The sequence below is a fragment of the Wasmannia auropunctata genome, unplaced genomic scaffold (assembly GCF_000956235.1).
Source record: "Wasmannia auropunctata unplaced genomic scaffold, wasmannia.A_1.0 LD336036.1, whole genome shotgun sequence".
Lineage (NCBI taxonomy): Eukaryota > Metazoa > Arthropoda > Insecta > Hymenoptera > Formicidae > Wasmannia > Wasmannia auropunctata.
The window spans coordinates 139,673-163,828 of NW_012026854.1; the positions used below are offsets into that span (position 1 = coordinate 139,673).

Here is a 24,156-nt window from a genome sequence, read left to right on the forward strand (position 1 = left end):
GAAGGAAGGGCCCAGTGTGTATACAAATCAGATTCTCGCGCCCTTTGTGAGATCGTACTCCGCCTACGGTGATTCGAAACGCTGTCCGCATTTACGGCGCGTCGTAAATAAATTTCGGAGAACGCGTTCCCTGGACCCCAAGGTACGCCCGCGACTGTGATAAAGGATTGCTGCTTTACGTTATCGTGCGGCGGGGATGTTACCCGTCGCCAAAGTCATCCACGTTCGAATTAAAGCATTAAACATACCGGCGATGACGTTAATTTTAAAACAATAGTTATGCCACGTATATGAAATATACCAAATAGAAAGATATTTTTTCTTAAAAAATAAAAATACGTCAAAGGACGTCATGATAATTAAATCATATTATATATAAAGATTTATATTAAGATCAAAACGTTTGGCAATGTTACTATTTATTTATTTGAATGTTTACATTATTAAAATTTATTTATAATAGTACGAACATGTAGCTTGACTCCTTAATCCTTGACGTATTATTTTTATTGATTTTATTGATGTATATGTTAATTTATAATATTTTCTCTTCTTCCGTACATACGGCGTGCCCGCGGATGTACTTTTTACATAAAATATAATCATTTAAGATAAAATGATTATAAAAAATTGTGCAAAGGTTACGGTTTATGTAAAAATATAATATTCGTGTTCTATTTGTGTGGCAAAATTTAGAAAACAGCATATATCCGCAATCGAAATTCGATAATTTCTGAAAAAAGCGCGAATAGAAAGAAGAAACGATTGATAGACCCACATTCTCGTGGGTAGTGAGTCAGTACCGGATCTCCTTGAGCGATTTGCAACGGACGCAAATCTGCTTCGGCCTTTCCATCTACCTACTATAACGTCTCTCTTTTTCTCTCTCTTTTCTTCAATTTCTTATCGCATCTCTTCGTCGATCGTTCTGCAACATCGGCGGCGATCGTTGCCGCGGCGGCAACAGAAACTGCGAAACGTTTCATTCATGATTCTTTTAGAGCGGCAGCGTACCGGAACCTATTGCCACCTCCGCTACCGCGGGAGTTATGTTTCCTTGGAAAGGACGCGACGCGCGCGCGAACGTAGGTCGATCGCTGATCAATCGGGCCGTGCCCGTCGCCCGAGTTGCGCAAAAATTTCATTTCCATGACGATGACGCCTCGACGGCGTTCTCCTTGACCGGGACGCCGTGACAACGGTCTCCTTCGAGCCTTTTTTTACCTTGCCCATTGCGGATATTGCAAATCGATAGCGCGATTTATGGACGGGAAACTCGAGTTTAGTCATAGGATCGCGATGCTTATGTAACGGATACGCTAGAAGATTATTATACCGCGGCAATTCGTCTTAAAAAGTAAAAGAATCAATGGCATCTTTTTTTTATTTGTGCTTCTCTTTTTAAATCGCGTTTCCTGTTAACGATGCACATCAATGATCACATATAAGAAATCAAAAATAATTTGAAAGTGTATTTAATAGATTATTAATTCTGGAATAAAAATTTAATGCGAGTACTTTTAAATCTGAATGCTTTCCTAAATTCTCCGCAGGAAGATATACAATTAAGATAATTAATAGAATAATTAATTTTGATGCGGGACGCTCATTGATGAAGAAGACTGACCTTCTCTCCAATGACCGTTTCGGGAGCACCTCTCGCTCCAAAATTAGAAACTCGCATCTCTTCAAACGCCCTTCTTAGTTACTCATACAAGGTCCGTCGTTAAAAGCGAGCGCGGCTAACCGGGGCCGCCCTGTACATATACAGCGAACTCCGCGGCGCGGACCTGCAGCGCAGCTGAAAATATATGCAGGACCAAGGGGGTTAATCGCAATCGTCGTGAGAATGGTATGTCGTTCGTTACGAACTGGTCGAGACAGAAAAGGGCATGGGCTAGGGTCGCCCAAGGCTGAACGATTTTTCCAAACGAGCATCGAGAGCGTGTCTCTCTCTCTCTCTCTTTCCCCCTCCGTCCCTTTCTCTTTCTTTCTTTCTCGGCGTGGTCGAAACAGGACCAACTACTACTCGGTAGCTCGATAGCGCCAAAAGCGTTACAAAGCGCCGTTGCGTGCCGTTGTCAGAATTTCTCTCTTATTAGGACTTGCCAATAACGGGCGCACGCACACCGTGGGAAGTTTCACTTCCGAAATGGATGTCGGCTGCCGCCTTACGCGAGCCCCACGACTACCGTTTCGTTTTTCGATCGCTTTTAAGGTGACGAGCGCTAATTACCTCCCGAGAGCGACGCGAAAGTTCCCAGATCGGGTTGCAATCGTCGCGTGAAAATTCCGGGCGCTTTCGTCGGCGGTATTAATTGCCCGGTTTCTCATTGACGTTTCAACCGTCCCCGGGAACGCTCTTATCTCCATTGTCATCGGATGCAGGTGACGTTGCTCAATTTTGCATTACATCGCCGCTGGCGGAACAGTTATTCCGTTCATGATTAACCGTCGCTCGCGACTTCTGGTTGCGATAACTAAATGACGTTTTCGCATTCTCCTTTGAAATTAGTGTTATGTATCATGCGATCATGCCTGTCGCAATATGCTAACAGAATATATGTAGGAGAAATTAACAATTTCATCACACATACATGAAAAGTGAGAATTAATATTAACGATGAATAACATTTGCATATTTGATGGTATTATTTTCGTAAAAATCTATTTTCCATAAATAATTCAAAATTTAAATGATAAAATATATTCTTTCCCTTAAAAAATTTTTTTTATATAAAAATAATTTTATCGCCAAGTTTCTCTAATAGTATCGTGTAGAATAATCTAGCAGCTCCTTGCTTTTCTAATGGACAAATAGAAAGATTACTTTGAGACAATTACAATTTTGAGATACAGAAATAGCATGATTCACAAGTCGATCGTGAAACATCAGCGTGAATCAACAGTATCTGTTTTAACCAATTCTTTTAGTCATGGACCACTTGTGAGTGAAGCACAGTGAGTGAAACATGCGAGGATGAGAGAAAGACAGCGCGCATCATTATCTACCGTCCATTCGCCTCTATATTGTCTGTCCGCTTATCGCTATTGTGTGCGGTTTTATCATTCGTTTATTACGCAAGATTAACAAAAATATATTGCCCACTTCCCTCCTGTATAATCTTATTTACAACGCGAGTAAATCATTTGCTTCGAATAAAGAATAAAGCCTGTGCCCGAGCAACAAAGGAGCTCCGCGGGTATACGTTGATCTTCTGCGTGTTTGCGAAATACCACACGTCCCTCAGGTTTCCGATTTTCTCGTCAACGTTCAACAAGAGAGAGAGAGAAAGAGGGGGGGAAGGGAGGGAGAGACTAACGTTTGATTCTCAATACGAAATAACGTGGAGAAAGGTTGCTCAGTTAACGTCGGCCGTTGTGTAAGAAGCGATCTGTAAGCGTAATGTGTCACGTATCCACTCGCGAATCACGTAACGATCATAAATAAGTCGTCAGGAGCAGCGAGAATGCCCATGTATAGAACGCGCTATGCGAATTGCATGGCGGTTCGTACACGTCAAACGACAATAATCCGGAGATCGGGTTCCGAATCGGAAATAACGCTTTGCGCGTTGCACGTGCACAGCCACGTGCGCACGCGCGCGTATGCGTTCACTCGATACGATGATAAGCTTCAAGTCTCTTGCTCAATATCGCATTAAGATCTCTCGCTAGATTAACCTTGCGCGATTGTAGCTTCATTAGGAAGAATATAAAGCCGCCTAGGTGCGGCGCTACAAGGAGAGATTTTGCCGGAAGGTCTAAAAATTTTGCTGAATCAGATCTGAAGATAATTCTTATTGGACCAAAATAATTTTGTTGGAAATTCAAACTGATTGCTAGAATGTTAAAACGTTTTACAGCAATGTTTTATTTTCAATATGTTGAATTTTCAACAAAACTATTTTGATGGCCCAAAATTATTTTCAGAAATTTTTTTGACTTTCCGGCAAAATCATTCTTTCCGTGATATAAACGTCATGTTATTACATATTACGAAGATATTACATGTTAAACACCTGCGCCTCGTATGCCGCATATCTGTAATTCATTGATTTTTCTTTTATATTGATCTTTGATATCAAACTCGACTGAATTTTATCTAATTTCAAGATCAATTTTTACTCTTAAATAGAAAATATAAACGATAAATGTAAAATAGTTTCTGGTCTAAACCGATTATCCGGCATATTTCTATCTTTTATATAATTGTTCTTAATTAAATAATATAAAAGATAATAAATTGTTGGCTAACAAATAAAGACTGACAGCTAATGAATTACATTTTTGGCTTCCCGATTCGTATCTAATTTCTAAGTTTTAACGAACACATTATTCGCAAATATTGATATTCCGTGGAGCAAGAGTTCGCGATTGATTTTACAAAACCGCATTCGAATCAATAAGATTACGTCAATAGAAGTATAATTAAATAATCGAAAATGTATTTCCTATAGGACCTAGGTCAAAGCGTGTCAATCCGGAGTATCCGTGAGAGAGGATAATTACCGAGAGATCTCCAGAAATCTCAATTTCTAAAAAAAAAAAGTTCTCTCGAGAGAGGATTTCGTGGAGTCCCTCACTCGCACGCGACGCGACGTGGGTCGTCGCGACGTACCTATACACACGGCGAAATTCTCGAAAAGCAAACGCGGCTCGAGGGAAGAAAGCGAGTTCGAAGACACCGACCCGGAGAAGACGGGGAGTTAGAGCGAGCTGACGCGACGCGGGGTGAGGTGGAAAAGCAGGCAGCGCGAAAGAAGAAGCGGGACACGTAGGCGCGGGAGGGGGAGGGTAGGTAGGTAGGTGAGCAGAGCGAGAGAGACGGAGGGGCGGGAGGGGGGAAGAGGGGGAGGAAGGGGAAGGGAACGCTGGAATGGAATGCGCGGCGCCTAGGGCTCGTCGGATTCCAGGGCCACACGTGCCCTTCACTCCCTGCGCGCCCGCGCGCCGCAGGCAGGCACCGACCGGAGCCAATAAACTTCGCCTCCAACTGGCGGCCGCGGTCGACCACCATAGAGCTCATTCATGGGGACCTCCTACCACGCCGCGCCAGGCCGAGGCCGGCCGGGGCCCAGCTTCTCCTCGCGCGTCAATCGCGCTCCTCTCTCGCGCGACCTCGCGACGTAATGCGACGTGAACGACGCGGGCAGGTCGTCGCATCGGGGCTCGAGGATTCTCGTCGAGATCGAATGCAAAATTCGCACTTACTCTTACGCTCTGTCCGGCTTGCCGCTAATAGGACGGGGAAAGATGGCGGCGGAGGGAGGTGCGAGGGAAGTCGTATGCAGGAATGCTCGCGATCTTCCTTTTACTCCGCTTTCCACGGCTCCGCTGACCGAGATTCCGATCAATTGGATATCTTGAGACGCGAGGGCGAACGAAACACTCGAAACGAGACGGGCCAAGAAAGTTTACAGCTCGTATCAGTAAATCTCGACTCCACTCGTAGAGGAACTACGTCTAAATTTTTCCGCGCCATCACGGACAATACTACTGAGCGTGAGCACGGACACTTCACGTCGCTGCCATCTGGCGGGGAATTCGAGACTTACGTGCTCGGGGGCGCTACGACATAACTCGCGGTCGGTATACACGCGGTCGGTAACAGAGAGCTCGTGAAGTTCGAAAGCTATTTCCTGTGGAAAAGGGAATGCGATAAAAACAAAGAGATTCAATTCTCATTAATTCAAACAGAGCATTTCATCGATACGGATTTCTCATTTAGTACGATAATTTGGTTCGATAATTTCTTCGATTCTCTTCGACAGAAGTTTTTATGTCCTGTTCTTATTAGCGCGCATACTGCGGTTAGATTAGCTTGGGTTGTTCACCGATATAAAACCTGTTGCTTATCTCCTACACGGGGAAAAAAAACAGGACCGTCTCTTACTACGGCGTAAAACTATTTTTATTGATGCCGTTTTAGATCCGTCCGGTATTTCTCTAATAACGTCCGTACTTTATACGAAACTGGTCAGTAATTAAAATAAATTCCGATGCGCTCGGAATCACGCGTATATAAATACCACGACTCTGTAATCGAAACGGTGAGATCGCGTTTCGCTTTTTAAATTCCGAACTCGTTTTCTTTTCACCGGGTCGCGGTATAAAAATAATATAATATACGCGGGCACTATCTGGCGATATTTAAAATCCGCCGTTTTACCAACTTCATATTTAACCCTCTTGACTCTCGCCTAATCCATTGAATAGGCGAGATTGATCTAAACGAGTAATATTAGTGCAGTCTTTATTAAACATTGTTAGTAGATCGCGTCATCACGTAACCGGGGAGCACATTATTTTTTTGTTGAGACCTTTTTCTTCAATTAACGTGTACCTTTTAATTGATAGTCAAATTTAATCGATAATTATTATAATATTCGACATTAAATTATTTTTATGCTTTTATATTGTCTCAATAATTAATCTTTAATAAAAATTAATGTACTAGGATTAATGCCGATAGAAATGCCTATATCTGTCAAACGTGTGTCTTATCAATTATTCGCCCTTATTAGAGGACGTTACGCAGACTTTGTATAAACGTATAAACGGATATTTCGTTTATGCGTTTCCTATAATGTGATTCAATTCTGTTTGCTATGGTTTTCTACAGGCTATGCAGGCTGCAGTTACGTATTCTATTCGGTATGTAGGCATTTTCGTTATCAACGCATAATTTACCTTGCACTTTCGAAGGTCGCTGATGCGCTACTGCCTATCGCCCCGAAGCCTACACCGACCGCAAGACCCTCAGGAATATTGTGGACCTATTTGTAAAAATCGAAATGTTACATATATTATTATTTAAGTCGTACGTCATTGCGTAACGTAAGATATAGGTCTAAGAAACCGTGGTTTGCACGATTATTTATTATCTCGTAGAAATATACCGTAATTGCAACAACTAGAAGTAATATCCTCCGCCACTGGTTATTCTTCGCCTCGCTATTGGGATCCTCGTAAACGGTTCCGATCTCCGCCGATTCCGACGTACGGTTTATATTCGTGATTTGTCGGCGTCTACTATTCTGTTCGTAGAAGCCTGAAAAATTAAACATTCGCAATAACATTTAACAACCGCACCACTGCCGTCGGAAACTTTCGGAAAACTGAGCCACGAGCACAGGGTCACTTCATGCAAATGCGATTTGTATAAGATGAAGGATTTTGAGAGAGAAGGGAATTCTTCACGCACATAATATTTCGATTAAATTCATTGCAGTTGGATTTGTTTAGGCAGGATTAATAAGATCAGTTTTTTCAAGCTCTGTAGAACTTTCCACACAGATCCAAAATGTTTATTTTTTTTATTGGTTTTGTTTTGTTTTATTAAAATATATATTATTAGGTTGTGTTTTACGCGGGCGTGCACTTTGTATTAATTAATAAGTTTAAATTGAGTATTTTTAGGACTGTTTTCGTCGTTTCATTTTTAATCACATATCACTCTCGATGGGGGTTTATAGTTTCAGTTTAACTGTTTGTTTAATTGGATTGGATCGGACATTTTTATTTATAAATTTAAATTATATTGAACCTGTGTGTATCAGTTCCACATTCACTACGAGATATCATGCATATGCTAATACAAAGCTAGGGGTACTTTTAGAGTAATTATGAATCAACTATTCAGATTTCTAGCGGACGTCACTTCTTATATGGAAAACATATACTATATTAATTTATGCAAACACTATATTTAATTGGAATAAGCAATGATCTCTACATAAATTAGTATTAATAATACAATATTATACAATAATAATACAATAAATTTAGTTATTAAGAAATTTTACATCAGGATGTTATATAATAATTTAATCAATCATTTAATAAGAATTTTAATCTTTTAAGAAAACAAAATAATAAATTTTTAAATTTAGCCCTTGTATAGTATTTTGCACCCATGAATCAGAAAAAGAAGAAGAAAGAGAATAAGAGAGATTAGAGGCCAGATTAAAATTGTAAATATTTGTTTATACCATGGTCTTCATCAAGCATTTTTTCCATACTATTACTTTTTCTGGAAGCATTTTTGATCATGCTACATGCAAAGATTGTAACTTATGCTGATTGTGTAAGAACAGACCGATGTATGACAATTTTCATGAGAGTAACAATTTGAGAGAATGCTTATTCCTGAATAAGAATCAGGTATATCTGCGATAAAGCAAAGAGGGGCGAGTGTACATGGACGTTCATATACATATACACAAAGATATATGTATATATATGTACATTATATTATACGTGTCATCACGAACTGATCCCATTTTCCAAGCCTACATAAAGAGAGAGATAGAACAAAAAAAACTGCGATTTTACGAGAAGAAAATGAGATACCCTCGATAGCGGTCGACTCGACGCGCGCGTACATTTTTCCGCCGGCTATCTGTACGTCGTTAAACAACGGATCATAATCATCGTCTAAGTCCTCGTCACTCTTTAGTTTCGCAATGATCTTGCGTCTTTGTTTCGTACCGACTGATTGCATAGCTAAAAGCACATTGGGGGACTGAATGCCGAGGGTGGATATCAACACGTCCGTCCCGTATACGAACGCCGCGCCGACGAGAAAGCCAACTGCGACCGGCACGAACGCGTACTCGCCCTCCGCTCCGTATATCTTGCTCTCGGTTGCCATTTCGATCGCCGGCTCCAGCAACGACCAGTAACTCGCGGCCACCATCACGCCGGCGGCGAACCCCAGGCTGACATCGAGCAGCTTGCGCTGAAACGGAAACGAATCATTATAGACACATGAGGCGGCTCCCGTACTCGAAAATTTGGGTGAAGGGACTGAGGGAAAGGGGATGAACCTGATCTCTTGTCATTTACTTTTAATCCGTGCGATTCTGCCAATAAGCTGTCAGATCTAAATCTGGAACGGCACATTCGACATTTTCCTCTCTTCTGCAATTTTTATTGTTCTTGAATTTTCAGAACATTGTTTTATAAATTTAGTTGTTGATAAAAAATTTTATATTAGTGTGCCATAAAGCAATTTAATTAATCACTTAATAAGAATTTTAATTTTTTTAAGAAAACAAAATAATAAATAAATTATAATATATCTACTCTAAAATTATCTCTCTAGAATTGCGTGTTTAGATCTTAATTAGTATGATTTATCATAATATTTTTATTCCCTGCTTTTCGTATTTAGTATTTAAAAGTGTATGCTACTTTTTCGAAATATATATCTGGAATCGGTATTGTGAGCCTTGAAATAAAAATAACGTTGATTGACAATTATAGCAATAATCTAGATTTCTCTTGAAATCGCGTGTATATTTGCTTTTTTGGCCTTGCCAAACTCAAGGTAATCTACAACTCTGATTTTGCTTCCGTCGAGACATCAGGGGTGCGGCAGGTGTTTACATGGGACACACACACACACACACACACACATTAGAGTTATTAAGAGAATATAAAAAAACGTGCATATGTCAATATTTCATGAGCAACTTCATACCTTATCTCGTATATCAGTGCGCGAAACGCGGATATAAGATCGGCAGTGTCAAGGTCTAATCTCTCGAATTGATCCAAAATTTATGATAGCAATTAGATAATCCTTAAAGCAAATGTAACATCAAGATCTTGCCAAACATTGACAAAAAAATGTTTCAAAATATAATCCCTTCCAGAATATTTATCTCACAGCACAGAAAAATACGAATTTTTCGTATTAAGTAAAAAAAAGACTTTTTTATTCAAATTTCTTGTATATATATATGGGAAATAATGGATACGTAATTAATAGATCTATTTTGTGAGCTACGTAATATAATCTAACTTATTACTAGTCCCGATGTACGGGTATAAGTTAGACTAATACTTGTATATATTTACGATTGAAATTCGGCACGTGCAAATTATAAAAGCAATCTATGTGGATTATATGCTTGCACAATTTTTTGTAATTTAAAATATGAAACTTATACATCATAAACAATTATCTGTTTGTTATTTTCGCGAATTTCATATAACAATTAGTTAGTACAAGCGCGTTAATTTATTGCATCATATATTGCATCGCATATATCAAAAAATTAAAATGATATAATGGTGGTCTCATCATTTTCGGAAATGATGAGGCCCATAGGCAAATAAGAAGATAATTCGCTCATTTATTAGAAAACTATAACAAATGAAATTAAGGCCAGCAAGCGAGTCTGCATGCAAACGCAGATGTTTAATAATTGCGGCACTGCACGAACATCTGTGTTCGCACACAGGCGAACTCGTATTGACCTTAACTCAATTTATTATAGTTCAGAAAATCAAACCTTGACAATCGATGTAATATAGGATTTCATTCATTCTTTTTGCATGCACGCTACGCAGTTATTTTCCCACTTTAATACCGCGACTTATGCCTACTTGACAATGTAAATTTGCAATCTTATCGTAGCCTGTTCACCCAGTGCTAATACATTCCGTTAAATTAGAAACGAGATTTATCATACCGTTGATAATGTAGTGTGATATTTACTGAAAAGGAGGATATTGAATACTAGTTGCCATTTCTGTGAAAATTATAAATCAATATCAGCCATTGACGTGATATCGCGACAGAAAAATTATATCTATTTCGCTATCATCCACTATCTAGATTGCAGAACAAGGAAAAGATAGTACAAAATGCATTGATTTAAAAAATAAATTAAATAAACTAACGACGCGACTATCAACTTTCGCGCAATGGCGTGAAGATATTAATAATGGCGCTACGATATTAAAATCAAACTTTAACTTGAATTCGCAAGATTTTTCCATTCAACTTTTTTAAATTAAGCTCTTCCAGTAATATTTTCATCGAAAATAGATTTCTTTCAATTTAAATTAGGTAGACTAAAGTTTATATATTTAACAGTTCACACGTGCGAATTGCGTAAGTAATTTACGTCATAATTATCTTGATAACTTGGTAGTAAATTTCTGCGTATTGGATATTTTTCGCAAAGTATTTAACACGCCGCGTTAAATACTTACTTTGAGGAAAATACCCAATGCGCAGAAATTTGCTACCAAATTGTCAAGGTGTAACTGTATAACGTACTTAAGTTTTCGCAATTCGCACATGCGGACTATTAATGCGACCTCGCAAAATTCTGAATAAAATTCCTAAGCCGCGCATGGCGAAATAATAAAAGTGAGGTTATCGAAGGCCACCGACCCAACGTTCGAAGGTAAACTATACGAGATGCAATGTAATACTTCAACATATTGAGAAAGATAAAATACTGTCCTCTTGTGACCAAACTTTATTCAGACGATTATAATACAGGCAAGATTAGTGAAGTGCACGGACAATGAATCGAAAATCCGTTCTAAGCCTGAGCTTAAAGACGGATCTTCGCTTAATAAACAGTTCTTTGTTAAAACAATCATGATCAAATAATATGAGATGTCCTAATATTAAAAGTAAATATCGATTCGGTCTCGAAAGAAAAATTTCTATAGAATTTCCATCCAAAATTTCTAAAACGAGAGATTAGATTTGAGTAAGAATCAACAATTGAAAAAAAAAAAACAATAAGAATAGATAGATAAGTAAGTCTTATCAGACGATTTTCGTGAAGAGATAAAGAAATTATTTCCTATAAGCTTAACACGCGTGAATAGCGTAATAAAAGATCCAATATTATATTAAGAATATAATACTATAAGGCATTAAATTTTTAGAGAATCGTCTCGAATAAATTTTGAGAATATTACACTGAAAAAGAAGTTATTAATGTTACTAAATTCGTTTTTAACATATTTTCCTTAGTTCAATTATTAATGTTTTTAAATTAAACATACATCAACAACATTAACATGATGTTTTTATAAAGCAATTATTTTGTTAAATTAACAAAAAATTGTTCGACAGCCCGTGATTGCCGTGTATAATCAAGAAATATTTTTTTGATTTTATACATTTTTTTTCTCCCAGTGTAGTAAATTAAGAATTCTACAGTAGCTTTTGCAGCGCGTAACAGAACGCAGCGATTAGCCTGATAAACGGGAATTCGTATACATGGTATTTGTATCGAAGTTTGCCGCGCGTTGCGTAGACCCGGCTCAGACCGGTTACGCGCAAAATTTAACATCCAACAGGCGGAACGCGGTGTTATGGTTTCTCGTCTTTTTTTTTTTCTTAATCCCTTGTATCGTCATTTGCGCGACTTTTCCAATCATATGGATCGCGAGAAGGCCGCGCGTAATCCGCGTCTGGACGGGAACGTGAAAGCGCGCGATACACCGCAGTATTACGACGAGTTGCGACTCTCTCCGACGATATATATTCAACTCGTACGCGCGCGCGAATTAAATCCCATCGAAGGAAGCGGCGGATTACGCCGACCCGCCAATCGCGCGTCGTCGGCGGCGATTTCATCGAAGTAGCAGCGAGTCTAAATTTAAATGCGACGAAGAATCACGCCGGAATAGTCCCGCTTATGTAAATGACCGAAGTTTTCTACTACGTTTGTCCTTCGAGGACCGCCGTCGACGGTCGAAGTTTGAAAATTTGCGTGCGTCAGAAAATATCGAATTGCAGCTGTGCTACCATTGAAATGGTACCACTGTCACTTTTAAATGTCACACATTTTCTGCATGTTATTGATTAAAGGGTGTTTGTACGAGGAATTTACAAACAGAGGAGAAGAATGTGATTGGTAACACGTGTTTATTTCCAAGAACACAAAAGTCATAATGATATCATATGATTGTTATAAGGATGTAGTTATGGCTTTACTTATCATTTATAAGTCATAAATAATGTAAGGGTTGACGTCATTGTGACGTTATTTGTTTCTATGTTCTACCTTTTTTTTGTTCTACCTGAGTTGTGACAAAACAAATTACAAAATGAGAATATAATGAATGTTTTTCTGTTCTATGAAATAACGAAAATTGAACTGAACCGACAGCAATTGGTCTTGATCATATTGCCCAGTAGACGTGCGTCTTTTCAACTTTTTTACATTTTGTAAATAAAAAAAATGTTTACATTTGTAAATAAAAGAATTAAAATTTATTTCCGACGCAGGAATAGAGAAGACAAATTAAGTAAATGTGTTTATTAATTTTACACTTCTCTTCATATTTACTAGAAAACAACTTTAAAACAATTAACATCGTACAGATGGAGATGAAAATAAAGGTGCAGAAGGTGCAGCTGAAGGAGGCGCGTTTATCACAGGAGGAGTGTACGATGTGCAGTTGAGAGCACTATAGAATATTATTAATTGTGTTATTGTCCGACGCTCGCCTCGAAGTTGCGAGTTTCGCGCACGGGCGGACGCGCCGGTGAGGTTAAGTCGCCCTGGGCGACGGGCCAGGAGTTCGGGCGCGACGCGTATGACATTTCAATGACATAGGGAGCGTCGAACGGGGCGCGATCGTCCGGAGGGATCCTCCGCACGGTTTTTACTCACTTGTTTCCCCCGAATGACGACGACGAGCGCGGCGCCGGCTGCGGTGAGGGCCCACGTGAACAGGGTCCCGAGGAGCGCCTGGACGATCGGTGAATGATCCTTGAGCATCGCGGAACCTCCTCCGTGTCACATCGGGCGAGAGAGATAAAGAGAGAGACCAGCCGAACCCGGTCGACCGTGTCCCGCGGCGAACTGCCGTACGTGTGTGCCGAGCGGATCGGCGAGGACCGCGGGAGCGAGCGGGCGGTAGGTGTACGAATGCGAACGCGAGTAAACGCGAGAGCCGGAACGGGGCGCGAGATCTCTCCGACGCCGATCTACGTTGTCGCACACTCAGTCCCCCGCGCTGCTTATCTCAACCACCGCGCGCGCACCACCAACGCACGAGCGTCGAAGCCCGAGCCCACTACCACGTCGCCACCGCGCCGCGCTTCCCCGTTCCTACTACCGCCAACAACGTCGCGTCGTTCGGCCGCGCGCGACGTGCGCATGTTACGGCGATATAGATATACCCCGTCGCCCGTCGTAGTCCCCGCCGCCCCGCGTAGGTACCATCAATCGCGACTTCCGAATATCTTCAGACGCGCGTGGGCCGCGGTATTTACGTAGCGCGCACGCACGCATTTTGTACACACGTCATAGCCAACACCGCATCGCCAGGTTGCCCCGAGCTCGAAGCAGCCGCGTCTTATATCTACACGATCGATCATAGTTGATTTAAAATTCGACTTTTGACCGCGTCTCGAATGAAATTGAAAGGTTAAAATAATTGTAGATTAAATGTGATTGGAAAAATAATGATTTAGAAAATAATTTACCACGAGTTGTGCTTAATGGCCAATTCAAGGCCAGTTTTGAATTTAAATTGAGATTCAATCGAGGAATAAGTGGATTAAATAATCGAGTTGGATTCTAATATCTTCCAACGATTGGCCGCCACGGTGTGCATGAAACGCGACGCGCGCGCCCCTAGCGCGTGGCGAGAGAGACTTGGGCGCGACCAATGAGGCGCCTCCCGGCGCTCGACCAATCGCCGCCGCCGTCTGAGTCCTCGCGCGAGCGCGAGCGACTAGTCGCGCGCGACTTTCGTTTCGTCTCAAGGTTCCGCGAGGTTTTGTTTCCTGCCGGTTTATTAACGATGTCAAGGCGCTCGCCTTGATCGGGGTATGTGACGGTGAAACGCCCGGAACGCGAGCGTCGTTTCGAGATATCGAACAGGCGCGCGATTTTTGCGCAACGGGACCGAGACCGAGACCGCGCCGCCGCGTCGTTCACTTCGAGGAGGCCACCAACTTCCGGAGTGCTCCGAGCTGCTCCGAGCCCCAGCAGACGACGCGACGACGGAACGTCAACGTGCTGCTAACATGGCGTCCGCAACGGTAGGTGCACAACGCCGCGATCCCCTCGACCGCATACTGACGCCACATGTTTTTTTTTTAGTCGTAGTGCCTAACCCCCCGAGGTATCCGATTGTCTCTGTAGAAGCGAAATATAAGTGTCATTTCGTTACGGAGGGACCGAGAGTAAATAGTTCTAAGTCGGCGATAGTCGGTGGAAGGTCGTCACTCTTGACATTCGCTTGCGCATTTCCGTACGTATACTAGCGTACACCGAGGGGGAAGGGTTCGTAACACCAGTAAACACGCCCTTTGCGGAAGCGAATGTTTCTCGGGGTTCGACTTCGTGTCTCGTTCTCTTTTTTTTTTTTAATATTTCATTTTACTTTATTTGAGCAAGCAAATAAGTTACGCTGCAGGTTACTCTTTGAGTTTATTCATCCACGTCATAACAAAATGCAAATAGCATGCATGATAAATGCATGTAGATAAGCCGCATGCTCGATACTCCCTTTCTCGATCCCTTTTACCGAATGTTCCGCGATCTCGTTCACAGGTACCTCTACTGATGGATGACGACACGATCGCTTTCGGAGAGGAGGAGGAGGCCGCTCAGAATTCCAACAAGCTTAAGTACAAATAATGAAGACAATACCTAACTTTTAAGTGGAAGTGGGCCGTACCTTTTGTAAGATGAAATATCTGTTCTTGTAATTCTAGACACCCGTACGTTACGCTGTTTCACTTGGCCTTCAGGATAGCGGCTATAATAGTTTATTTGCTTTGCGGTTTGTTTTCCAATAGTTTCATAGCGAGCTTTGTAACAGTGGTCCTACTTTTGTCAATGGATTTTTGGACGGTTAAAAATATTACGGGAAGATTAATGGTCGGCCTTAGATGGTGGAATTATGTGGATGACGATGGCAAAAGCCACTGGGTGTTCGAATCTAAAAAGGTTCGCTTTATTATATACATTTTTATGTATAGTTTGATTTATGTCGTCATACGTTTGATATAATGACAAGCCTCTGATTAATGAGAAAGCGCCCCTTTTGCACCTCTTTTGACATTGTGACAAGGAAATTGTTCGATTCTGTATCTAAATGATATATGAAAGCTTATGTCATGTTATCACAATTTTATATCACATAAGTTCCACTTCCATAGATTACGTTTCAAGTGTAGCTTTCAATTATCGAGTGTATTTTTTCATTTGTCACGTTCCAGCAAACACTGATTTAATTGAATTGAGTAGTTCAAGGTTTACCAGCTGTTATATATTTTTATGCCCTTGGCACTTTCTAAAACTACTTGTATGCATTATTTAGATTATAAATAGGCATTTACCTAACAAATGTTCCTTTCCAGCTGCTGATTATTGTGGTTATTTATAAAATACGTAGCTCTAAAGTATTTAGCTTAAATGTGATTTAGATTATTTAAGTAAATTTAATATGTCCTGTAAGTCCAACGTCTGCTATGTGCCCTGTGTTTCAGGGTGCACAACAGAACCGCATTAATGCAACAGAGGCGCGAATCTTTTGGTTTGCCCTGATCGTGTGTCCACTCTTTTGGTCAATACTATTCATCGCAGCGTTATTTGGCTTTAAATTCAAATGGCTCTTGCTCGTTTGCATTGCCATAGTTTTAAATGGCGCGAACCTATACGGCTATATAAAATGTAAAATGGGAAATGATCAAAACATTTCAGCGGCCACAAGTGATTTCATCAGGAAACAAGTGTTGCAAAATGTACATTTTTACGAGATCAAATAATATATTTTTTTTCTTATACTTAGGTGTCATTCTCACTTAAATTTCATTTTGCTACAGGTTACTTCAATAATGACGAGGAGCCCACCAACGAATAATTCCAATCAACCAACTAATGTAATATAGATTTATAAATTTCGAAATATTAATATATGTGTGCATGTGTCATTTAAAATTTATATCATACAATAATTTAATATTTGCAAATGTTTGTATATAACGTTAGACAGTATCTTTTAAGTATTATATAATAAATCGTTATCAATCTTCAAGCTCTATATTATTATTATTATTATTTTGCAAAATGTCTGTTTATCCAGCCTCCAACCTATTATTTTCTTTTGACGTCACCACAGATGGAAAGATTAAAGCGAATACCTCTATTAAAATAAGAAACATCTCTTATGTTAGTACTAGTTTATTAATGCCGCAAGGCAATACATAATGTACACGGTATTTTTTTTTCTTGTCAACAGACTCTTCCTATTACACAATATTTATTTTTGTATAGTTGTTAATTAGTAACATTGCATTTATCATGTTCTTTTTTTTTTTACCTCAGCCTGTTGTATTCTTTCTGGCAAGAAAGTATCACAAAATAATTTCCCATTCTTTCAACGATATTTAGTATTTGACTTATTCTTTGCATTCTTTAAATTCATATTCTTCTTCGGATCCGCGACATCCGCGGTCACTTTACTGATTCATCTACAGATGAATTTGAGGCGGTCTTATACACAATAACAAACTCGCTATATTGCACGGAGCTTATAGCAGCCGATTGTATTTTATTAATATTATCAAAACTGCTCCGAAGACACGCGCGAGTCGTGTACGTTTTCAAGAAGAAGAATACAACAAACCACATTGTCGTTTTGCTATACATTTTAGATCGTTAAAAAAATTATAAAGACTAACAAGGGTTACGGTACTAAAATACAACATACATGAAAGTTTCGAGGAATGATATACAAAAAACTTAAGTGTAACATTACAATTATTACGTTACAATATAAATGTACGAATATTTTGTGGACTTCCTTGTAGCAGTAAATTTTAGTGAGTATAGATTAACGATATCAACTTATAACTAGTAGTATATTTATACAATAATTCAATTTCTCGTTTTTTTTTTTCGTAACATATTTTAGCTTGGGACTTTGAACGTGAAGCCATTAAGAAAGTTGGCAAAGTACATGTGTTGATAATAATTACATTGAAATTTCGAAATTTATAAGTTTCCTCACGAAAGTTCTGCCAAGTTTAATGCTATTAAAACTTAAACACGCTTTACAATATTCTAAGAAGAATATTTAATGGGGATGAAACGCTTAATGATTTGTTACAGATGAATACTTATAATAATGATTTGAAAGTTACTTTTAGCAAAAGTCTTTTTCTCTTTTTAAGAACATTATAATAAAAACCACAATGTGTGTGTACAGGGCGTTTGACTTTTAAAGTTTAAGAGCTACTGATTTCCTTCTTAAGAAAGTGTTCCCATATCAAGAACTACTTCATCAAAATTTGCAATTAAAATAATTTAACCTCGTAAACTTTAAATGTTAATTAATTGCACAATAATGGAATAAAAATATTTCAAAATAAGTTAGTGTTATTTACAGACAAAACTTTCCAATGTACAACTTATAATTGTCCAAATATCATCCATTCCTAATGTTCTAAAACATATCGTTTTGAGTTTTGTGTTCAGTCGTATATTGTAAGCTAATAAACATTAGCGAGTCATACACCATGTATAACAATAACAATATTTTGAAGAGTGTGAGTGTTTAAATACCGATTACAGTCTTTGAAATTATGCGCACCAAAAAAAAAAATCTTAAAAAATTCTTTCCTGCCGTTCGAAGATATTCGTAACTTAATTTGCTCAAAAACATTTAGTAGGAGCAGTATAAATGAATTTTGCTAAAGTAATGTTTCTGATAAATTAAAATTATAAAAAAATAATTATATAAAAAATATTGTATAAATATACATTTCCTTTAAAATAAAATGCTGCACGTTAAAATAAATAGCTACTTATAGTTACATTCTGAAGGCCAAATATTATTAAGTCGTAATAAATGATCTGATGCCATTGTAAAAACACTTAACGTGATAACTTAAAATGTGTCATTAATGTTCCATTTAAAGTGTTACTGTTATGTAATGAACTTTGAGACATAAGGCAAATCGTAGAATTATTTTTATAACTAGCGTTATCATTATTATATTATTATTACGAGTAGTATACTATAATTATTAACATTACACTATAAATTATGAAAAATGCCATAGTTGTAAATGGTTTAACAGGCAGTGAAAATTTGATGTAATGACTTATATAATATTACATACATTTCAATATTAATAAAATAAATATTAATAAAATAGTAAGTACTTTTTCAAGCACAAAAGAATACATCATATTAAATGCTGTATGAGATGGCCCTCAGTTTGTTAACAAAAGAAAAAAAAAACATAAACTAATAAGTAATTTTTTTCAAAATCCAATCCATATTAAAGGAACACTCTGCTCGTTGCCGTTATATTAGAAGTACATTCGTTAAAACAACGCGATAAATATAATTTAAAAAACCACGTAAAAAAAGTATATTTAAAAAAGTGTAAAATGGTAAATAAAAGATATTGAGAGAATTAAATATTACAGGTGGATACAACGTACTGAGTAGATTACACTTTTTTTTTTCTGTTAAAACTTAACACGTTAGTTTGGAAAATACCCATATCTTCTTAAACATCTTCATGTCTTTATGCACACTCGTATCTCTTATGATATATATATATATATATATCTATGTATATATATATATTACTTATCATTTTTTATATATAATATGTATATATTTATATAATGTTGCTAATGACAGACGGTGCATTTATGTACATTTAGTCACAGTTCCTAACCCTCGAACCATAATAACTAACGGTAAAGTTAGGGAGTATCGAGCAAAATCGTATAAAATCGTGGAATTGCATTTTCGTGTGGCATTAATTCGTGTAGTTTCAACATATCAGAAGTATTTCACAGTAGAATCGTTGCAGCCAAAAGAATGCCAAAAACTAGAGAAGATTTATGATCGATAAATTACTTTATTTAAATGACTCACGTCCGCGTTATATTGTACATGTATACTTTTTTTTTAAATGGTATTTTCTAAAATGTCAACTACAAGACATTTGCTATACCGAACAGTATATCATATAAGATTTCGAAGAAGGTATAATCGAGCGCACAATTATTGTCCTCGTAAACTGGAGAGCTTGCAACTTTAAATTGCAATACATGTATCCGAAGTCGTTATTACTATACAAAATGGATGTCACGGTAAAAGTGATTAATTGGCATCTTTATAAAATCATATATGATTCAGTAAAATCACTGGTCACGTTGACGAATGTACCAATTAAATATGTTTATTGGTAATAAAATCAAAGCGGTTAATGCGTTTATTTTGATCATATCACTGATTTTAGGGAAATGCAATTATATTATTAATTTTGCCAATACATAACCAGTGATTCTATAGAATTATCGTAGATTTTACAGACTTGCCGGATTTATTTTCACCGTAACAAATATATCGTGTAGCGATGTTCTTCATTGTGCGTTCTTGGCATTGATCTGGCATTTGAAAAAGAAACGATATTTATATTATAAATATCGATGATTTAATGTGTAATATGAATACTCAGCGTAAATTTGATTTTGATATAAGGTACTCGTAAGCCGAAAAACAATGAATCGATGCAAAGACAACTGAATTTATATGGCCATCTATTTCAATATATTTGAAAGGCAATTAGGAATATTCGAGGTAGAAGCTACGTTGGAACTTTGTACATATAACGGTATCGAGGGCTCGGGAGAACAGTACACGAATTCAACATACAGTGCTTCTATTTAAATTAGTTTTTTTTCCTTCTTTTATAGAAATGTGCGCAAATTCACTTGCACACCTTTCATTGAATAGGCACCGTTTCCTTTCATCCTTCTTTCACTCGGGTCCTTCTTTCATCCTCATTTCCCTAATGGCGTCACTTAATCTATCCTTAAAACAATTTCTTACAATCTATCTAACATTATTATAATGAGAAGATCCCTACTGTTCATAGTGAGTACAGCATTAATAATTGTCAATTTGGCAGTATGGCAATTTTTTTTTGTTTCTTGTGAGCGGAAATTTTCATCTCTCTCTTTCTTTATTTTGTAACGGCTAAAGAAAGTTACTTGACTCGATTCTTTTTTTTTCCTCGATTCCATTTTTCTTTCTACATTAGTAAGTACTCGTGGAATACGCCACGTACGGTGAATGGTAGGTTCTCACGTTTTCACGATGTGCGTTTCACACATTGCAATTGATCGTGCATTCCGATACCCTGTTTCTCTCACAAACATGAATGTCGACATCGAGACCATTTCGTTCCCCTAATGTAATTCGCTATTGAAGGAAGCACACTTAGCCTCAATAAATAGGAAAGGTTTTGATCTTCATTGTCTCAGTTTGTAAGAGATACTATGCACAGAAGATGCACTATGTTTCGAGTGGGAGAGATATGGTCGTAATATATCTTCAGTCTATCTTAAAATTAGATTTATCTAGACCCTTAAAAAATGCTTTTGCGAATGAATCGACTTGACAGTGGGATATGTTCCAATTCACTAATTCGCGAATACAATTCTACGCGATGACGGTTCGTAATTTTGATTACATCGTCGTACTTGGCTGATTGATTCCTCGTCGCGGTAGAACACCTTGAAATTAAGAAGTTCGCTTCTTTTCGTTCGTGTTTAAAAAAAAAAGAAAGAACGTATCTACGTGACACCGTACGACACGATCGCCCGTGCAACCACGTGTATTGTACGTATTTCTAAAACGGCAGTTTTGACTCGCGTCACGGCGAGGGAACTTTCAAATCTAGTTTCTAAAAAGAGATTAGCCTAAAACCGAATGCTTCCCAGCACGATTTCGAGCGTTTGCTGTATATGTCAGAAGTGAAAATTTCCGGCATATTTGCATTTACTGCAACACCATTGACTAAACATTTTATCTCTATATTAACTGCCCACGACACTAGTAATCGACATTACTACTGTATTTGTCCTTGGAAGGTACGAGTATGTCATACGACTTTATTGTACTAGACACGTCGTACTTTTGCTCTCTCGATATCTCTCTCGCCCCGTTGCCGGTCTCGCTTGTCCCTCGACAGATCCCTCTGCTCGCGAGTGTCGGCTTGTCAGTTGGCGTAATGATCGAAGGATCCTAAATATTCCAAACTGGCTCGATAGCAGAACTGATATTGATCCTGTGACAAGAAAATGAATCGCAAATGAAAAAGAAAATATCACGATTACATGCACGTGAATATATTGTACTTTGCCGAAGAATTTAAATTAGAGTTTACGAACCTCGGTTTGAACCATAGCTGGACGTTGCGTGCGCAATATTCTCACAGTCTGGAATATGTCGACCACACCCTCGTACTGCATTCGCTCCAATACGATGCTAAGTGTTATGAAGACCCCTGTCCTTCCCACGCCGGCGCTGCAGTGCACGGTGATCGGTCCGTCCTGGCCGAATTGCTCCTTCGTTTTGTGAACCTGTCCAATAAAGTCGATGAAACCGTCGCCGGATTTCGGCACACCCTGTTCCGGCCAGTCGATGAACTGGAACTGCCTGACCGTGCGACTGGCCCCGTCGCGCGCGTCCGTCACCTTGAACTCCCGCAAAATGTACTGCGGCATATTGTACTCCGCGATCGGATCCACGACGAAGCATTGGTAGCGAATAGATCGATCGGACGGCCAGTACTGATGGCATTTCTCTCTGCCCATCTCTTTCAGTTTCGTCAGCATAACGACGATCGTGGAATTGTGCTCCCAAAGCATACGCCAGAAGTCGTCAGTGGTGTCGCACAGAGGGCCTTGCGTGGCTATGTAGGCACCCCGGTAGCGATATCCGTCGATCAGGCTCGCGTTTATGTAATCAGATCCCTCGATATTACGCTGCGGCTGTAGGCATACTCTGGTGCACTCGTAAGGCAGAATGTGGACCAGTCGGTTTTTGTGTTTGTTACACGGCAGATTCGCGGATATAAATCTGGTCGAGTCGGCCTTGATGTTGGAAAGCTTCTTGAACTCCAATTCCATGCCGGTTATATTGTCGATCTCCGGTTGCATGAGCTTCTGAATGTGAGAATGCAGATTTCTGGCCGGTACTTCCGTATTGCCGCAAATCACCGCCTCCAGCAGGGCGTCGTGAATGAAGATGTACTGATCCTCCGTTTGCACCATGTAATTCCTCTGAGCGCGTAGACACGTAACGTGGCCGTAAATGTCGATCATCTTCTCGTGTTTGATCCTTTCCAGCATCGAGTCTATCACGATGAAGCAACCGGTTCTTCCCACGCCCGCGCTACAGTGCACCACCAATGGTCCACTGTCGGGCACGTTGAGGGATCTGACTCTGCGCAAGAACTGCAAGAACGGTGCGGGGTGTTCCGGTACGCCGTGATCGGGCCAGGCTGTGAATTGCAGCTGCTTGATCTCCCGCCGCTCGGAATAGCCCGCTCGGCAAACCTGGAACGTGCGGATACAGTAGGTCGCCAACTCTTGTACGTCGCTGATGGTCACGGTCATCTGTCCGTAAGTCTCGGATCCTCTGGTAGGCCAGTACTGATCGCACTTTATCCTCGTTCTCTCCTCCAACTTCGTCATCATCACGATCGTGCTGGTACGTAGCTCCCAGCACATGCGCCAGAAGTCGCCGAACGTCTCCTGCAACGGCCCTTGGGTAGCCACGTACGCGTTCTGCTTTCTGTAACCGTCGCAGTAATTGGCGTTGATGTAATCGGAGCCCGGCATGCCGTCAACTGTCTGAAGGATAACTCGCGAGTGATCGTACGCGATTACATTGGCGTAACGATTCTTCGACGCGTTGACTTCCATATTGGAATGGTCCCACGTGAATTGTTGGCCGGGCTCTATCGACTCGTATTCTTGACTGAACTTCAGATTGTCATTCGCTTTCAGGCGTTCAATGTGATTGCCTAGTTCGCTAATAGGAATCGGCGGGTGTGAGATCATGCCAGGGGTTTGGAAATTTAGTCGCCGCATCTCCACCGGGTCCGACGGCGCGTGATTGGAGCTTATGTCTGCTGCCATGAGTGGCCGTGTAACGGCCGCTTGATCCGGCGCTTTACACGGTTGTCTTCGTCTGAAATGATTAAGAAACAAACTTGACGTGCGCTCAATTCATCTGTAAACTTGAATTTTTATCTTTTACCAAGAAATGCAACTCACTTTTTAATGACGAATAAGAGCACAAGGCAAACGCTGACCATCAGTGCCGCGATTATAGGACCGACCACCCATACCATCCCTGGTTCCTGACCGCTAGTTTTTACGGAAACTTCCGGATTTCCTTCCGGGGGCGTGTTGGGATTCGGCCGACGTGGTGGCTCGCCGGGAGGTACTTCCCTCATGTCCAGAGACAAATATTCGGAAAACGGCGACGACGTGTACAAATGCTGAAAAGAAAATTTTTTTCATCACTGACTTTTTCACGAGTCATTTT

General features: G+C 39.6%; 3 protein-coding genes across 12 annotated transcripts in view; 1 reads left to right on the top strand and 2 right to left on the bottom strand.

The window, feature by feature from the left end:
- LOC105452188 (zinc transporter ZIP11) overlaps positions 1 to 13,889 on the bottom strand; it is a 32,939-nt gene extending 19,050 nt beyond the window's left edge. Inside the window, exons 1-4 of one of the 2 annotated variants that reach the window (XM_011693081.1) lie at positions 13,443 to 13,889; positions 8,494 to 8,743; positions 6,903 to 7,054; positions 6,694 to 6,779 (exon numbers count right to left, since the gene is read on the bottom strand). In XM_011693081.1, coding sequence (XP_011691383.1) covers positions 6,694 to 6,779; positions 6,903 to 7,054; positions 8,494 to 8,743; positions 13,443 to 13,550 — 596 coding nt within the window. In that variant the 5' untranslated portion in view covers positions 13,551 to 13,889. Of the gene's footprint in view, positions 1 to 6,693; positions 6,780 to 6,902; positions 7,055 to 8,355; positions 8,744 to 13,442 lie in introns of both variants that reach the window. The other variant, XM_011693080.1, reaches the window with a different exon arrangement.
- A 666-nt stretch (positions 13,890 to 14,555) lies between these two features.
- LOC105452189 (uncharacterized Golgi apparatus membrane protein-like protein CG5021) lies at positions 14,556 to 16,830 on the top strand. 5 transcript variants are annotated; one of them, XM_011693086.1, is made up of 6 exons: positions 14,558 to 14,821; positions 14,883 to 14,904; positions 15,336 to 15,412; positions 15,500 to 15,734; positions 16,277 to 16,531; positions 16,613 to 16,830. In XM_011693086.1, the coding sequence occupies exons 3-6, from the start codon at positions 15,348 to 15,350 to the stop codon at positions 16,676 to 16,678; spliced, it is 621 nt and encodes a 206-aa protein (XP_011691388.1). In that variant the 5' UTR covers positions 14,558 to 14,821; positions 14,883 to 14,904; positions 15,336 to 15,347; the 3' UTR covers positions 16,679 to 16,830. The 5 variants fall into 5 exon arrangements, with proteins under 5 accessions (XP_011691384.1, XP_011691385.1, XP_011691388.1 ...); XM_011693084.1 differs by having other exon boundaries at positions 14,559 to 14,821; positions 14,883 to 15,033; XM_011693082.1 differs by lacking the exon at positions 14,883 to 14,904 and having other exon boundaries at positions 14,556 to 14,821.
- A 124-nt stretch (positions 16,831 to 16,954) lies between these two features.
- Positions 16,955 to 24,156, bottom strand: part of LOC105452192 (tyrosine-protein phosphatase Lar) — a 390,547-nt gene continuing 383,345 nt past the window's right edge. For all 5 annotated transcript variants that reach the window (XM_011693088.1, XM_011693089.1, XM_011693090.1 and 2 more), the window contains 3 exons: positions 23,883 to 24,109; positions 21,990 to 23,796; positions 16,955 to 21,886 (listed from right to left, as the gene is read on the bottom strand). In XM_011693088.1, coding sequence (XP_011691390.1) covers positions 21,818 to 21,886; positions 21,990 to 23,796; positions 23,883 to 24,109 — 2,103 coding nt within the window. In that variant the 3' untranslated portion in view covers positions 16,955 to 21,817. The remainder of the gene's footprint in view (positions 21,887 to 21,989; positions 23,797 to 23,882; positions 24,110 to 24,156) is intronic.